Source organism: Dendrobates tinctorius, unplaced genomic scaffold, assembly GCF_039654945.1.
Source record: "Dendrobates tinctorius isolate UK_male_01 unplaced genomic scaffold, ASM3965494v1 ptg000175l, whole genome shotgun sequence".
Classification (NCBI taxonomy): Eukaryota; Metazoa; Chordata; class Amphibia; order Anura; family Dendrobatidae; genus Dendrobates; species Dendrobates tinctorius.
In genome coordinates, this window is record NW_027361842.1 from 5,795,985 (window position 1) to 5,813,505 (window position 17,521).

A 17,521-nucleotide genomic window follows, 5' to 3' on the forward strand; every position below is an offset into this window, starting at 1 on the left:
CCTCACATAGTGTGCAAGCAGTGTGTCGAGAGTTTACGGATGTGGACCAAAGGAACACGTGAAAAGTTGGCATTTGGTATCCCCATGGTGTGGAGAGAGCAAAAAAGTCATTCCACAGACTGTTACTTCTGTTTAGTGAAAATATCAGGATTTAACAGGAAAAATAAAAGTAAAATAGAATATCCAAAACTACCGTCAGCTATCAGACCAATGCCTCATTCAGCTGAAATTCCAGTGCCAGTTTTCGAACAGCTACCATCTCTAGAAGTTCTGAGTGATGTTGACGAACACAGTGACAGCAATGATGCAGAATTTGAAAGTCACAAGGATTCAGTTCGTAAGGGATTTGATCAGCACGAGTTAAATGATTTAGCACGTGAATTGGGCTTATCAAAAAAAGCTTCAGAATTACTAGCATCAAGGCTGAATGAGAAACAGTTACTTGAACAAGGAGCGAAGGTATCATACTTTCGTACTAGATAAAGTACATTTTTGCAGTACTTTCGGTGTGACAGCGGTTTTGTGTTTTGCCATAATATTCCTGGTTTACTACAAGAATTAGGGCTTTCAATGTACAATCCAAATGAATGGCGACAGTTTATTGATAGCTCAAAGCGGAGTCTTAAGTGTGTCCTTCTACACAATGGCAATTTATTTGGTGCAGTCCCTATTGGGCATTCTGTCTCTCTTCGTGAAGAACATGGAGATGTAAAGAGAGTTATTGAGTTATTGAAATATGACACACAATTGGATCATCTGTGTTGACCTTAAAATGGTTTGCTTCCTTCTTGGTCAGCAACGTGGGTACACAAAGTATCCCTGCTTTCTCTGTATGTGGGATAGCAGAGCTCGAGAAAAGCATTGGGTTGAGTCGAATTGGCCTCCAAGATCTGATCTTAAACCTGGAGATCCTAACATTCTACATCAGCAGCTTGTTGACAGGAAGAATATACTATTCCCACCTCTGCACATAAAACTAGGTCTCATGAAGCAATTTGTAAAAGCATTGCCAACTGACGGCGACTGTTTCAAGTACATCATGTTGGCACTTCCTGGACTGTCCATTGAAAAAAATCAAGGCTGGTGTGTTTGATGGTCCACAAATTCGACAGCTCATCAAAGATGAACATTTCACCGGGACTATGTCAGATCTTGAGAAGAATGCTTGGTTATCATTCAAAGACGTCGTCAAGAACTTTCTTGGAAATACACGTGTAAGTACCGTGTATATACTCGAGTATAAGTCGATCCAAGTATAAGTCGACCCCCCTAATTTTGCCACAAAAAACTGGGAGAACTTATTGACTCGAGTATACGTCTAGGGTGGGAAATGCTCCAGATTATTCCCCCATATGCTGCCCCCATTAGAAGCTCCATATTGTTCCCCCATATACTGCCCCCATTAGAAGCTCCATATTGTGCCCCCATAAGCAGCTTCATAGATTATTCCCCCATATGTTGCCCCCATAAGAAGCTCCATATTGTTCCCCCATATGCTGCCCCCATTAGAAGCTCCTTAAGATTATTCCCCCATGTGCTGCCGCTGCATGTAAAAATAAAAAAATGACATACTCACCTCTCCGTCGCTGGGTATCAGATACTCACCTGTGCTGCGTCCATGGCTGCTCACCGCTATCTGCCACGTCATCAGTCAGTGACGTTCAGACTGCAGGGGGCGCGGCGCGCCCTCTGCTGTCTGAAGTCATTGACCGATGACAGACACAGACAGCAGCAAGCAGCCATGGACGCAGGACAGGTATCGCATCGCTATACTTACCCGTCCTGACGCTGTGTCTGGAGCCCTCAGCTTCTCCGCGCTCTCTTCCTGCCTTCAGCGGTCACGTGGTACCGCTCATTAAAACTCATAAATATGCGCTGAAGGCAGGAAGAGAGCGCGGAGAAGCTGGGGGCTCAAGACACAGCGTCAGGACAGGTAAGTATGACCTGACACCCCCGCCCCCTCTGACCCCCTTTGTATATGACTCGAATATAAGACGAGAGGGGGGACTTTCAGCCCAATTTTTTGGGCTGAAAATCTCGACTTATATTCGAGTATATACGGTAATTACAAAGAAATTGTTCAGAAACTATTGGAGAGCTACAAAGCGCTTGGTTGCAACATGAGTATTAAACTACATTTTCTGCATTGCCATCTTTCCGGAAAATCTTGGTGCTGTTAGCGATGAGCAAGGTGAACGATTTCACCAAGATTTGAAGGTTATGGAAGACCGTTACCAGGGTAGATGGGATGTACATATGATGGCTGACTATTGCTGGAGCATCAAACGTGATTGTCCTCAAGTTAAGCACTCCAGAAAAAGCTATAAATGTACATTTTTACCTTAAATACGTGTGTGTGTGTGTGTGTGTGTGTGTGTGTGTGTGTGTGTGTGTGTGTGTGTGTGTGTGTCTGTGTCTATCTCTCCTTTTTTAACACTATCATGTTCTTTACAAACATTTGTCATGCGTATTTCTTATACATTTCATTTTTTGTTCATATTTGTACTATAAAAAAAAAAAAAAAAAAAAAAAAAAAAAAACTTTTTAGGTACAGTAGCTTACATGTTTTTGAGAAGACAAAAATCCTATAGTTCAAAAACTTGACGTGATAGAGAAAAACTGAGATCATTTCTGGATTCAGCATCCAAAAATTAATTAAGAACAGTTGTCTGACCTAACTCCTAAAAAATTGCGTTCCCCAGTGTAGTTCTTCTGCCACTGTATTCTCTCCAAGACTCCAACATCATCCCTGGAATCCCGAAGAAAACTGGGTGTCAATGGGACTAGAGGTTTCAAAAAAATGATCCACCCATTCTCAAAGTTTCTTGTAAAGACCAGCATTCATAGTCACAACAGCGCCTCCTTTATCTGCTTGCAGAACAAGGAGGTCAGAGTTGTCTTGAAGCTCACCAATGGATTTCTGTTCATATATACATACACACATACATATACACATATCTTATAGACCTTCTCCATTAATAAGTCATGGCCCTTTACCAGCCTAAAGGTACTGTGACACTTAGCGATGTACCAGCGTTCCCGACCAGCGATATGACGCGGTCAGGATCGCAGGTACATCGCTAGGTGGTCGCTAGTGAGCTGCCACACAGGCAGATCTCACTAGCGACATCGCTGGGGACGGGGGTCGCTACTTACCTGTCACACCAGGCGATCCTGCGTCCTTCCGCCCGGCTCCACGCGTCACTCGTCCTGACAGCAGGAAGCGCCGCAGGAAGCAGACGACGAGAAACAGTCCAGCCTCTTCTCGCGCGATCAGCGATTACCTACGACCCGCTCCCCCGCTGGTTAGTATCAGACACAGCGATATCGCTAGCAATATCGCTATAACGTCACAAGTTATAGCGATATTGATAGCGATATCTCTTAGTGTGACATGCCCTTTAGAATACCAGCCCCCAAGCTGTCTGCTTTAGCAAGGTTGGTAGTCAAAAATGGGGGGGGGACCCCACACCGTTTTTTTTTTTTTTTTTTTTTTTTAATTAATTAAAAAAAAACAGCAGGTGGACCTCTCCGTTTTTGATAACCAGCCTTGCTGAAACTGACAGCTGAGGGTTGCAGCCACCAGCAGTAAATTTTGTCTGGCTGGTTAGCAAAAATAGGGGGAGAACCCACGCAGTTTTTTTTTTTTTTTTTTTTTTATTAGAGACCAAAATAGAACTTTTTGGCATCAACTCCACTCGCTGTGTTTGGAGGAAGAAGAATAAGTACAACCCTAAGAATACCATCCCAACCTTGACACATGGTGGAGGAAACATCATACTTTGTGGGTGCTTTTCTAAAGAGGGGACATGAGAACTGCATCACATTGAAGGAAGGATAGATGGGGGTCTTGTATCGTGAAATTTTGGCCAACAACCTTCTTCCCTCAGTAAGAAAATTGAAGATGGGTCATGGCAAAGACCCGAAATGCACAGCCAGGGCAACTAAGGGAGTGGGTCTGTAAGAAGCATTTCAAGGTCCTGGAGTGGCCTAGCCAGTAACCAGCCCTGAACTCAATAGAAATCTTTGGAGGGAGATGGAACTCAATGTTGCCCAGCTGCAGTGTGTACAAGCTTGGTCAAGAACAACAGGAAATGTCTGACCTCTGTAATTACAAAGATTTCTGTACCAAATATTAGGTTCTGTTTTTCTATTGTATCAAATACTTACTTCATGCAATAAAATGCATATTAGGTAAAAATCATACAATGTGATTCTGTCTCTCACACTTGCAGTGTATCAAATACTTATTTTCCCCACTGTATCTTCATGTTTATGGACCACAGAGAAAGCCCTTAAATCATAGGTTTTTTATGATCTGTATTTTTCTAACCTATCAAAAGGTTACCCACTGAAAATAGAACTACACTTACCGGTAGTTGGGTTTCTAAGACCCTCCACGACAGCACATAAGGTTGCCTCCCCGTCCTGATTAGGGACAGGAAACAAGAGGTTAAATAGCCCTCCCCTTCCTCTAATCCCCAGTGGTTTTCCAAGGACCACATACAGTGAATGCTCGAAATATTATTTATTCACATAAGTCACATGAACAAAATTGTTAGGGGGGGAAATTACCCATGCTGTCGTGGAGGGTCTTAGAAACCCAACTACCGGGGGCGTGGCCTGGACCTCATGTAGGGAGGACGTGGAGTGAGAGAGCTCCTGCCCGGATCCGACAATAAATCCTGATTACCGGCACTGCTGACGAGTCCCACTGACCTGGAGGGCTGCAATATCTCCCTGGGCGTTTAGACAGCGGAGGATCCTTGGGCCATGTCGAACCGCAGCAGTAAAAAAGATAAGGAGACGCCGGGGCGCGCCTCTGCTACATCCAGGATGGCACCAGCAAACAACAAGTCGGCTGGTAGTGGAGCGATGGGAGCTGCTGGCAGGCTGGAACGATATGCAAGGGTGCCTCCTGCTGCTGCTCGATCGCCCAGTGCACAGACTGAGGCAGACGCTGGATGCAGCGTGGAGCTGGAGGATCATCTCTCCAGGGAGGGAACAGTGAGTAAACTGGGCCCCCCTTCAGCCCAACATGTGCAGACACAGGGGCCTGTGCTGGAGGAGGAAGGAGTGGGGGATGGGGAGCAGCCGGAGTCTGTGACTGCTGAGCCCACACTGGGAGAAATCCTCGCAGCAATTAACTCCTGCAATACCACACTGGCCACTCTAAGTAATCAAATGGAGATTGTCACCAAGGACATGGCCTGTATTAAACAAGAGCTGCGAGGGGTGACTGCCAGGGTGGGGGAACTGGAGGAGCGTGTTGGTGCGACGGAGGATAAATTGCCACCAATAACACGGGAGCTGGGAAAAGCCACGCAAAATATTACAATACTGCTGAACAAGGTGGATGATTTAGAGAACCGCTCCCGTAGAAGTAATCTGCGACTGGTGGGGGTTCCGGAGAGGACGGAGGGGACTGACTCACTTGGCTTTTTTGAAAAATGGCTAATGGACACCTTTGGTAAAGATGTTTTGTCCCCATTCTTTACTATTGAGAGAGCACACAGGGTCCCTACGCGTGCCCCCCCGCCGGGAGCACCCCCGCGTCCCATCTTGCTTAAGCTCCTACACTTTAAAGATAAAGATGCTATCCTGCGCAGATCCAGAGACATTAAGGAACTTGCTATTAATGGGAGGAAAGTCTCCATTTTCCCTGATTTTTCCCTGGAGGTGCAGCGTAAAAGGGCGCAATTTATTGAGATTAAAAAACGCCTACGTGACTTACAGGTGACATATTCCATGATGTACCCTGCTAGACTGCGGATTGATGTGAATGGAGAAACGCACTTTTTTGATACGGCGGGAATGGCGCTGTCCTGGCTGGATATTAATGAGAGGTCCATGAGGAGGAAGAATACTTGAAGTTCTCCCTTTTTTCGCCACCAGGTGTTGTTACTCCTTTTTGTCTAGGACGCTATGCTGGTATAATTACTACTGTTCATTCCATTTCGGATTCAGGGCGGGAGCTGACCGGATTGCTGTGGACACTCGTTACAGTGACAAGCTGTGGACCCTTCTCCCTGCATGGACTCTGGGCGAGTTTTCTAGCCCTGATTCTCTCTATTTGAGAGAAATGTGCAAGTTACACTTGTGTTTGGGGGTAGGGGCGCTGTGCACTGGTGTGCAGTGCTCCCTCTCCCTCCTTTGTTTTTTTCGTTTGTTGTTGTATTCCCTAATTGTTCTGTGGGATGTGATGTGCGTCAGCCGTGTCGCCCAATTCATTGTACTGAGGGATGGTGGAGATTGCCTCTCTCCCTCGGGAGTGGAGTATGTTCCGATTTCTCATTTTTTAGTCTGCTCTTATGGCGATATCACTTAATATTGTAGCGTGGAATGTTAGGGGGCTCGGGGATGCAAATAAGAGATGTGCTATATTTACTAATATGCAGAAATTTCTCCCGGCTATCCTGTGTATGTCTGAGACCCACATGGTGAAAGATAATATTAATTGGCTAAGAAAGGGATGGGTTTCACATGAATATCATTCCACGTACTCGACCCATGCGCGGGGTGTCAGTGTGCTGGTGCACAGGTCCATCCCCTTCTCATGTACTAAATCAGTGGTTGACCCTGGGGGCAGATTTGTATGTTTGCTTTGCACGTTATACGGTATACAATTTATTTTGGTTGCCATATACATCCCCCCGCCCTATTCAGTCGAACCAGTAAAAAGAATCTTGTCTATTTTGGGTTCCTTTCCCCCTGCGCCGACTCTTCTAATAGGAGATTTTAATACATATTTGCATCCCTATTTGGATAAGTTGCATTCGGGAAACATATCAGAGGATGCAGCCTCAACCTCATTTGCTAGAACGTTAGTGGAGCTGGGTATGGTAGATCTTTGGCGTGTCCAAAACCCCACAGCCAGACAGTTTTCCTGCTACTCTAGCTCCCACCACGCTATGTCACGGATAGACCTGGCCATTGGCAATACACTCATGACCCCATATGTACGAGGGGTGGCCTACCTGCCTAGAAGTGTATCTGATCACTCGCCGCTACATGTCACACTTTCATGGGGACACCCCCTCACCCTATCTAGACCTATCTGGAAGCTTAATCCCTTCTGGATCCAGCTTATAGGGGGATCTTTGCATGATGCCATTCTAGAATATTTTCAACTTAATGAGTACTCTGCATCATCACACATAGTCTGGGATTCCATGAAAGCCTATGTCAGGGGCTTATATATTAGAGAAATATGCACACGGAAAAGCCAAAATAGACGCTACACCCAGAGTCTGATCCAGGAGGTGTCTGTTGCGGAGGCTGCGGTGATACTCAACCCGACAGAGGAAACTAAAAAAGCTTTGGAGAAGGCACAGGGGTCGCTCAGGGAAAACCTCATGTCGGCGGCAGCAAATAAACGTTATTTCCTCAAATAAAAATATTTTATAGAGGGGGAGGGAGTAGGACATTTATTGGCCACGGTCATTAGAGCACAGGACGGATCTTCATATATCAATAGGCTAAAAACGGACTCGGGTGGTCCTGTGACAGACAGTGCGGACATAGTGAGTGAGATAAGGAGGTATTATATGCGACTATACACATCAGATTGCAGTCTCACGGAGAATGAGATTGAGCAGTACCTGGATGCTCTCTCTCTCCCTGCATTGGCTGATAGCGATAGGGATTCATTGGATCGGGACATCCTGTTGGAGGAGTTGGAGGAGGCGCTTGGTCAGATGCAAAATGAAAAGGCTCCAGGAATGGATGGCCTGCCTGGCGAGTTTTACAAAACCTATGCACCCTTACTGCTACCTAAGCTACTTAAGGTATTTGAAGAGGCTGAAAGGCAGAGGGTCCTCCCGCCATCTATGAGGGAAGCTTTGATAGTTTTAATATTAAAGCCCGGAAAGGATCCAGAGGTTCCGGATTCATATCGCCCGATTTCCCTATTATCAACAGATGTTAAATTATTGGCCAAGGTACTCGCCAATAGGATGTCCCGAGTTATCTCATCTGTTATACAGAAGGATCAGACGGGATTTATCCCAGGCAGAGCCACATCTATGAACCTTAGGAAACTATACTTGGGGATTCAACATAGTTCTGGGGAGTTGGGGGGAAGAGCAATTTTGTCCTTAGACGCCGCTAAGGCGTTCGATAGTCTGGAGTGGGGTTTTTTGTGGGCGGTACTTCGGAAAATGGGCTTTGGACACAGATTTATAAATTGGGTGAGGCTGTTGTATGGCTCGCCGGTGGCGAAGGTTGGGGCTAATGGCAGGGTCTCTGAGTCTTTTCCTCTTGGGAGAGGTACTAGACAGGGGTGCCCGCTCTCGCCCTTGCTATTTGCTACTGCGGTGGAGCCATTGGCAGTTGCAATTCGGAAGTCCAGAGAAATAATGGGATTCAGATGTGGAACTGTGGAGTTGAGGATATCATTGTACGCGGATGATTTACTTCTATATTTAGATAAGGTACATTCCTCGATTTTGCCGGCAATGGAGGTCATTCGAGAATTTGGGCTGAGGTCTGGTCTTCGGATTAATTGGTCCAAATCAGCTTTAATGCCGATAGACCCTCTCCCGGCGGATTTCTCAGATTTGCAGATACCGGTCCCTGTAGTTCGGAGGTTTAGGTATCTGGGTATAATTGTTAGTCCTGCCCCGAAGGATTTTCGAGCTCTGAATCTGGAGCCCCTGTTGCAGCGATTTAGAGCAAAAGTACATACTTGGTGTCGCCTGCCGTTGTCGAATATTGGTAGATCTAACTTAATCAAAATGGTAATGATGCCACAATTATTATATTTGATACATAATTCTCCGGTGTGGATCTGTAGGGACTTTTTTGCAAAAATAAATACATTATTCCGGGAATTAATTTGGAAGAAAAAACAGGCTAGGATTCGCTTGGAGATACTGCAGCGAGGGAAGGAGGAGGGAGGATTGGCGGTGCCAAACCCATTCATATACTTTATAGCCTCCCAGATGCAACATCTTAAGGGTTGGGGTAGAGACGGGGCGTGTGACAATGGTGGTGATATTGTGAGGGAAGGATCGGTATGGAAATATCCAGGGTGCCGGTTGGAGGTGGGAAGACGGCAGATAAATGGGGCACGATACCCCACGTTGGCTATGATTTTCAAGGTGTGGGATAGGGGTAAGTCTCTTTTGAAGATAAATGGGCCTACGGAATTGTGGCCATTGTGGCGAAATCCGGATTTGCAAGAGATCAAAAAGCTGGTGGGGTTCGGAAGATGGGAAGATAAAGGGATTTATCTGGTGTCACAAATTTTGCAAAATAATACTCTTAAGAGTTTTGAACAATTGAGAACAGAATTTCACCTCCCGCACGTCTTCTTTTATCAGTACTTACAGCTAAGACATGCATTGGAAAAACAGAGAAGGACAAATCCGGTGATAGTGACACATAATCAAACACTACATATGCTACTTACATCTGAGTCTTCTAGGGGACTTAGCTCTGAATTATATAAAAGATTATTACCTGCCCATCTGGAGACATATCCACTGACTGCTGCTAAGAATAAGTGGGAACGGGACGTTGGCCCCCTGACGGAGGACCAGTGGTCCGATATTCTAGAACAGGTCCCTAAAATGGCGGTTTCTGAGTGCCAGCGGCTTTCGCAAATATATCTCATTCACAGGGTATATAAAACACCCAGCTTATTATTTAAAATGGGACTTAGGCCCAATACACAATGTGTTAGGTGTGGGCAGGATGATGCCCACTTGATGCATGTTATGTGGGAGTGCGGGCACATTGGGGATTTCTGGAGGCAGACCCTGGGACTCATAGCCCAAGTATACCATATCACAATACGACCGTCACCTCGTCTATGTTTGTTGAATTTGTGGGAGGAGGGGGTTGACCCGGACTCTGCAGTGGCCCTGGGAATAGCACGCATCCTGTATCAGGCAAGAAAGATACTTGCATATCATTGGTTGGATCCTATGCCACCAACATTGTCAGAGCTTAAAAATAAACTAAATAATGTCATCAGATTGGAAAGGGGGGCTTATTTAAAAAGAAATGCATTAAGAAAGTTTTACAAAATTTGGCAGCCATGGATGGAGTCACCGGGTCTCCCCTCGGGCGCACTGGTACGGGATGCGATGTTGGACCAGTTGCTGTTATGCTTGCGATGAGGGGATGCTTGGGGGGTGAAAATAAAGTCTAGTGCCCTTTGTGGCGAAGTAGATTTTGAGTGGCGCGGTGGGAGGGAGCTGGGGTGGATTGGACCTGATATCCGTGGGGGGCGGGGGGGGGGGGCGAAATATGATGCGGAGTGGCGCGGCTGGCGGGGATGGTTTTCCCGCTGAAATGAGGCACTGATGTATAATTTTGATTTTTGTTTATTTGTGGAGCCATGTTTATAGGCTCAATTTTATGCAAATATCTGTGTTTTGAGATTTCTTCTTTTTATTTATTCTTACACAGGAAGAGTTTTACCCTTTAAATAATATTTGCTCTCAATGTAAATTTTACTAGCTATATAAGATGTCATATTCTTTCTGTATTGATTCCTGAATGTTTAATAAAAAAGATCTGATTCAAAAAAAAAAAAAAAAAAAAAAAAAAAAGAAACCCAACTACCAGTAAGTGTAGTTCTATTTTCTCTAATCCCCTCCACGACAGCACATAGGAGGTATACCAGAGGATAATGGTTTAGGGAGGGACCACGGCTTGCAGGACTCCTGCCAAAGGCTAGATCTCATACTGACATAAGATCTAATCTATAATGCCTCATGAAGGTATGGACTGAAGACCAGGTCGCGGCCTTGCAGATCTGCTCAATGGATGAATCAGCTTTTTCTGCCCAGGAGACGGAGACAGCTCTGGTGGAGTGGGCTTTCAGGGATACGGGAGGAGGTAGATCCTGGTTTTTATAAGCTGCCATTATCGCTTTTTTGATCCAGTTAGCTAGGGAGCTTTTGGACGCTTTCTTCCCCTTGTTTGGTCCACCATACTGAACAAAGATTCTGATCTTTCCTCCAAAGTTATGTCTCTTCCAAATAGGTCAGAACTGCTTGCCGGACATCCAGTGAATGGAAACCCCTCTCACGTCCCTCGGGCTATCACAGAAGGAGGGCAGTATTATTTCCTGGGATCTGTGGGAATCTGAAGACACTTTTGGCACAAAGGAAGGGTCTAGCCGAAGAATTAGCCTATCGTCCAGAATTTTTAGTTAGGGTTCTCTGATGGACAGAGCCTGAATTTCTCCCACTCTCCTTGCCATTGTAAGGGCTACGAGTAGTGCCGTTTTCCATGGATAGTTTATCTATCTGGGCCTGGTCGATAGGTTCAAATGGAGGGTTCGTTAGACCCTTTAGTACTATATTCAGGTTCCATGCCGGGGCCATGTTGGATTTATTTGGATGGATTCTGGAAGCTGCTGACATAAATCTCTCGATCCATCGATGCTCTGCTAGGCTTTGATCGAAGAAAGAACTTAGGGCTGATATTTGTACCTTCAAGGTGCTTGGTTTCAGACCCTTGGATAACCCATCCTGTAAGAAGTCTAGGATCTTTGACACGTTGGGGTGGAAGGGATCTTTGGGAGTGGATCCGTACCATGTTGAAAAGGTTTTCCATATTTTGGAATATATGGCATTTGTGTTTGGTTTTTTGAAGTGTAGCTATCACTGCATCGGAGAAGCCTCTGGCTTTCAGAATTGTGGTTTCAGAAACCAGGCTGCCAAGCTTAGACTGTGGGGAGCCGGGTGAAGGATGAGACCTTGATGTAGAAGGTCGCGGTCCGTGGGAAGGATCAGGGGACCCTCTGAGTTCATCAGTTTTAGGGCTCCGAACCAGCTCCTTTTTGGCCAGAGAGGGGCGATCAGGATAGTGTTGACCCCGTCTGTCCTGACATTTTGCAGAGTTTTTGGTATTAGCGGAATCGGCGGAAAGGCGTATGCCAGTCCGAAGTTCCACGGGTGAGCGAAGGCGTCCACTCGAGTGTTTCTCGTTCAGCCCTATGGAGAAGTAATGCTTTGTTTTGGCATTCTCCCGGCTCGCAAATAGGTCTACCTCTGGGAGACACCATTTTTTGGTTAAGGTATGGAATACTCTGGCGTTGAGGCTCCATCCCCCTGGATCTAAGTCTGTAAAGGCTTAAGAAGTGTCTCGATGTTGTCGGATCCTTTCAGGTAGAGACCTGACAGGGACTGGAGATTGTGTTCTGCCTAGCTGAATATCCATGCCGAAATGTTTTGCAGACTTCCGTATTTTGTGCTGCCCTGATGACGTAGATGGGCCACAGTGGTCATATTGTCGGAGTAAATTCGGACATGGGTTCCCCGGACTAATGTTTCTGCTGCCTTTAGGGCTTCTACCGCTCTCAGTTCTCTGTAGTTTGAAGATTGTTTTTCCATGTCTCTGGGAAAAGGACATATCTCTGGAGTATCCTTGAGTGGGCCTGGGCCCAGGGGACCGCTTGGATGCATGAAGTCATTGACCCCAATGTTGACATGGCAAACCTTATGGTCACTGTTTTCTGACTTTTTAGAGTCCGAACTTTTGATCTCACACCCACCTGCTTGGTGGACAAAAGAAAGGATATTTGGTTGTGGGAATCCAGGAGTATCCCTAGAAAGATCTTCCTGGTTGAGGGATTCAGGTCTGATTTCTCCATGTTTACCATCCAGCCCAGGGATGTCAGAGTCTGTAGGACTGTTTGTAGGTGTTGTCTTAGAATGGTGTTGGAGGGAGCCAAGACCAGGAGGTGGTCTAAGTAAGGGATGACTCACATCTCCTTCCCTCTGAGGAATGCTACCACTTCTGCCATTATCTTTGTAAATGTTCGGGTTGCCGAAGGGCCGAAGGGTAGAACTCTGAATCGGAAGTGGAGTACTTGTGTGTCTCTAGAGTGACTGCGAACCTTAGATATTGCCAATGGGATGGATGAGAACGTGGTAATAGGCCTCTTGGAGATCTATGGTGGCCATGTCAAAGTCTCCTCCAATCAGTGGTATCGTAGTCTTTATCGATTCCATCTTGAAGCATTGGTACCGGACATATTGGTTTAGCTTTTTCAGGTTGATGACCCGGTATTTCCCACTTGGCTTTTTTGCTAAGAACAGTCGGGAGTAGTGGCCCTGACCTTGTTCCAGTTCAGAGACTGGAAAGATTACCGTTGATAGCATCTTTTGGAGCTCGCCGTGTAAAACCTTTTGCAGTTTTGCTGACGGAAGATGTGTAACTTCCAAGTTTTGTGGGGGGCTGGAGGAAAATTCTATCTTTTCCCCCCATCTGACCGAGTCCAGGTTTTTTTGGTTCGTTGTTACCCCCTGCCAGCTCGGAAGGTATGCTGCAATTCTGCCCCCTACTTGCTTGGTGTCATTTTTTGTCTGTCTGAACGGGAATCGTGAAAAATATTCCTGCCTCTTCCGCCTTTTGGGTAGCTCCAACGTCCCGTTTTCCCTTTACCCCTGTATTGCGGGGTTTGAGTCTGGGGTGGATGATAGGGTTTTTTCTTTGGTGGTTCTGGCTCAGGAAGGTTTTTCTTCTTGTTGGTCACCTTCTCTAATAGTTCGTCCAATGCCGGCCCAAATACGTATTCTCCCTTGAATGGGATAGAGCATAACTTTGATTTTGATAGGATATCCCCACTCCACATTTTTAGCCATAGGGCTCTTCGAGTGGTGCTAGAGAGCACGGACGTTCTTGCCGCAATACGGACCGACTCTGCCAAGGAGCCTGCTAAAAAGGCGGCTGCCTTCTGTAGAAGTGGTAGAGAGGCTAGGAGATCTTCCTTCGAAGTTCCCCTTTTTATATGGTCTCCTAGCTGCTGAAGCCAGAGGTACAGGGTCCTGGTTACACAGGCCGATGCAACATTTGTTTTCAAGGAAGTCGCTGAGGCTTCCCAGGACTTTCTCAATAGGCTATCCATCTTTCGGTCCAGCGGGTCTTTCAGCTGTGAAGAGTCCTCGAAGGGTAGCGTAGTCTTTTTAGCTACTCTGGATATCCACTTTTGGAATCTCAGTCCAAGGTTTCGCGGCTTCTTCGTCCAGGGGAAAAATCGATCCTTCATTTCGCCTGGGATAATTGCTTCTTTTTCGGGAATTCCTATTCTTCCAGGATTAGACTCTGGATATCATCATGGATAGGGAAAACCATTTTCTTCCTGGATTTCAGGCCGCCAAATAGGCCGCTCAGTGCAGGATGACCTATCTTCTTCTACTCCCATTGTTTTCCTGACTGCTGAGAGTAGTTCCTCCATATCATCTGAGGAAAAAAAACACTTCTTATCTTCTGACTGGACTGGGGTTAGTTCACCCTCTTCCCTCCAGTCTGCCGAAACCGATGATTCGGGTTCTGAATCGGAGATGTCCTCAGGGGCGTATTTCCTCTCCCTTGAGGTTGAGGGGGCCCCCCGGATGACTGAGAGAAGGTAGACAGGGACGACTGGATTTCCTGTCGCATCATCCCCCTTAATTCCTCTATCAGGGATGGTTGTTCCTCCCGTATGATTTTTGCCGTGCACTGCTGGCACAATGTCTTATTATAATTGGAGGAGAGTTTTTTCCTACAGATGGCGCATTTTCGGCTTGTAGGTTTTTCTTCCGTTTTTGGTGTAGGATCCTTGTCTCCCTGAAAGAGGAGGGGGGCCCTAAGAATGGGTCCTAAACCAAAAAGGTATATACCCTCTTCCGAGTGTACTCACTGGGCCAGGGTTTGAGCTGGGCTCTGCAGACGCAGCTTTCAGGTAAGGCGCATCCATCATGCAGACGTTTGTCCTACCTTATGGCGTCTTCCATCAGGGTCCTTAAATAGGAACAGAGATCCAGCTTCCTTTTCCTCATCCAATCGGATGAGATCGCTCCCCCTCAAGTTCCTGGCGCCACTTTCCTCCCCCCCCCCCCCTTTTTTGAATTTCCCGCCAAGATGGCAGTGCGTTCCACTGTGGAACGCAAGGAGGAAGTGATGTCGCGTCTCGGGGCCTCGTGGTGCGCGTCACTTCCGGTGCATGCCGCTCAGGAGAGACAGGCATGCGGCACGCGGGGGGAGCGAATACCGGGCTGGGGAGCTACAGGAGGCCCCAGCCCCACTCACCATCCAGCGTTGCCGAAGGGCCGGAGGATGGTGCGGGTCCCGCCAGCGGCGGGAGCAGGAACGGGGAGGAAGGTGCAGGACAATCGACCCCAGCTGCCCGGCTCATGGTAAGGAGAACCCCGGGATGTCGCCGGCCCCATCCACAGAGCACATCCTCTTCATTCCTGTTTAGAGACAGGAAAGCACTGGGGATTAGAGGAAGGGGAGGGCTATTTAACCTCTTGCTTCCTGTCCCTAATCAGGATAGGGAGGCAACCTCCTATGTGCTGTCGTGGAGGGGATTAGAGAAATGCATAATAACTAGATACTGTGTGTTAGGGCTCATTTAGATGTTTGTTTTGTATGATTTACGCAAAAAGAGTATGTACCCATTTTAGTATATGGGGCTGTTCACATGTTTTTTTTCGAACAGTGTGTCTTGCAAAAATCAAGGATACATGCTCGCTATTTACTGGCATCATGGATGAAGATTATTCGTACAAGTCTATAAATCAAAGAAAAAAAAATAAAAAATAACGGACAGCACATCGATGACATCAGTATACAGTCCTTGTATTGTCCGTTATTGTTGTAATGGATAGAAGTGTTGTAATTTATCTTTGTACACGTGAACAAAAAAAAAAAAAAAAATATATATTTACGGACGAACCTTGGATCCAAAATACTGATGAAACTAGCAGTTTTTTGGGTTTTTTTTGCATACTTAAAACATGGACATCTGAAAGAGGCTTTACTTGCATAAATGCACTAACATTGCTATGCGAAGATCCTATAAAGTAGCTTTACACATTGTTAATATGAACTTGCTTCAGAAGTATACCTGGAGAAGGTCTATAGCTTTTGCATGCTGTTTCTCACGACATAACTGGGCAGCCTGAATAAGAACAGGAAGAAGGTCCTCGGGATTCTGGGCCTGTAAACTGGTGGACAGCTTTCGACACTGCTCTGCCTACAAGAAGTAGAAGCATTCCAGTTACCACATGTCTCTAGTAAGACACTGAAAAAAACACTCAAGAAAATGAAGAAAAGGTCATGAATTGTATTATATTAAGCTGCATACCTGATTTGTATACATAGAAAGCAAAGCCTTGTTAAATTCTATGGCCTGAAGTTGTCTCTTTGCCAGCTTATGTTCTACTCCTTCAGCGTTTGAAAGCTTCACTTTCTTCTTTGAATCAAACACGTTTTGGTCCTTTAAGAAAACATTACTGATTGTTAATGAGGTAGTCGACTTCCAAATTATTTCTTATAGTCAAAATTCCATTTTCTTTGTTTTTCTTAAGAGGAAAAGTGGGGGCGCATGAGGAAAAGATGAGGCGCATGAGGAAAAGATGAGGCGCATGAGGAAAAGATGAGGCGCATGAGGAAAAGATGAGGCGCATGAGGAAAAGATGAGGCGCAAAGCAGCACACAAACCTTGTTAACTGTTATGATGTTATTTGCCACAACAGCCAACAAACCAACGTCAGTGGGCCTGTAAGGAAAGAGACATTGAAGTGAACCACTGGCAAAAGTAGAATGTAGGAGATAACCTCGCAGCTTTCTGCAATCCTTACTTTAATTTGATGATTTGGTTGTAAAGCTGAAGTGCATCTTCTATAGAGCCTTGGAGCTGCATTACATAGGCCATCTGACCATGAATTATGGTCAGTTCAGCATCTACATCTTCTTCAGTCAAATCCTGAGAACATATAACGGGTGTCATTTATCTCAGAAATTAAAAAAAGAAAAGCAAAAAAAACAAAACACGTAGTCCAAGAGGTTTATTAACCCCTAAAGGCCATGCGCCATACAGTGCAAGTCGGTAGCGTCTGTTACAGCCAGGACCTGCCTCTAACAATTGTGGGTGGAGAAAACTGACAGCGGGATTTAACGCACGCCATCAGGTTGGCATGTCATTCCATGCGCCCGTGATGTGATCGCGGGTCGCCAATGGGTTGCCATGACTGTAGCCGATCTATTGAAGACCTCTGTGCTTGTCATACGGAGCCGTTTTGAAACCCTGCCTATGGCCGAGCTTCAAAGGAGACGGTGTTTTTAACTTTATGTAGTGAAGCTGTGGCAGTGCTGTATATAGCGCTAGCGAATAGACGACTGCAGCTTCAAATCCCCTAAGGGGACTAACAAGAACAGTGAACAGGAAACTTTAAAAAGGAAAAAAATAAAATTATGTAAAAAAACAAAGCGCATTAAAATTCAAATCACCCCCCCTTTTAAAAAAAAAAAAATACACTTGGTATCACCGAGTTCAGACAAAATCGATCAAAATACAAGATTAACCAGATCGTTAAGCAGAAAGTTAACCCCTTCGTGACAGCCAATTTGAACATTAATGACCAGGTCAATTTTTACAATTCTGACCTCTGTCACTTTATGAGGTAATAACTCTGGAATGCTTCCATGGATCCTGGTGATTCAGAGACTGATTTCTCATGACATATTGTACTTTATGTTAGTTATAACATTTCTTCAGTACGACTTGCGTTTATTT

The 17,521-nt window shown here is 45.7% G+C and overlaps 1 protein-coding gene across 3 annotated transcripts in view; it reads right to left on the bottom strand.

Annotated features, from left to right (window-relative positions):
• The window catches only part of SRP72 (signal recognition particle 72), a 258,727-nt gene that overhangs the window by 23,138 nt on the left and 218,068 nt on the right, over nucleotides 1-17,521 (bottom strand). For all 3 annotated transcript variants that reach the window (XM_073551352.1, XM_073551353.1, XM_073551351.1), the window contains 4 exons: nucleotides 16,587-16,711; nucleotides 16,447-16,504; nucleotides 16,091-16,222; nucleotides 15,851-15,979 (listed from right to left, as the gene is read on the bottom strand). In XM_073551352.1, coding sequence (XP_073407453.1) covers nucleotides 15,851-15,979; nucleotides 16,091-16,222; nucleotides 16,447-16,504; nucleotides 16,587-16,711 — 444 coding nt within the window. The remainder of the gene's footprint in view (nucleotides 1-15,850; nucleotides 15,980-16,090; nucleotides 16,223-16,446; nucleotides 16,505-16,586; nucleotides 16,712-17,521) is intronic.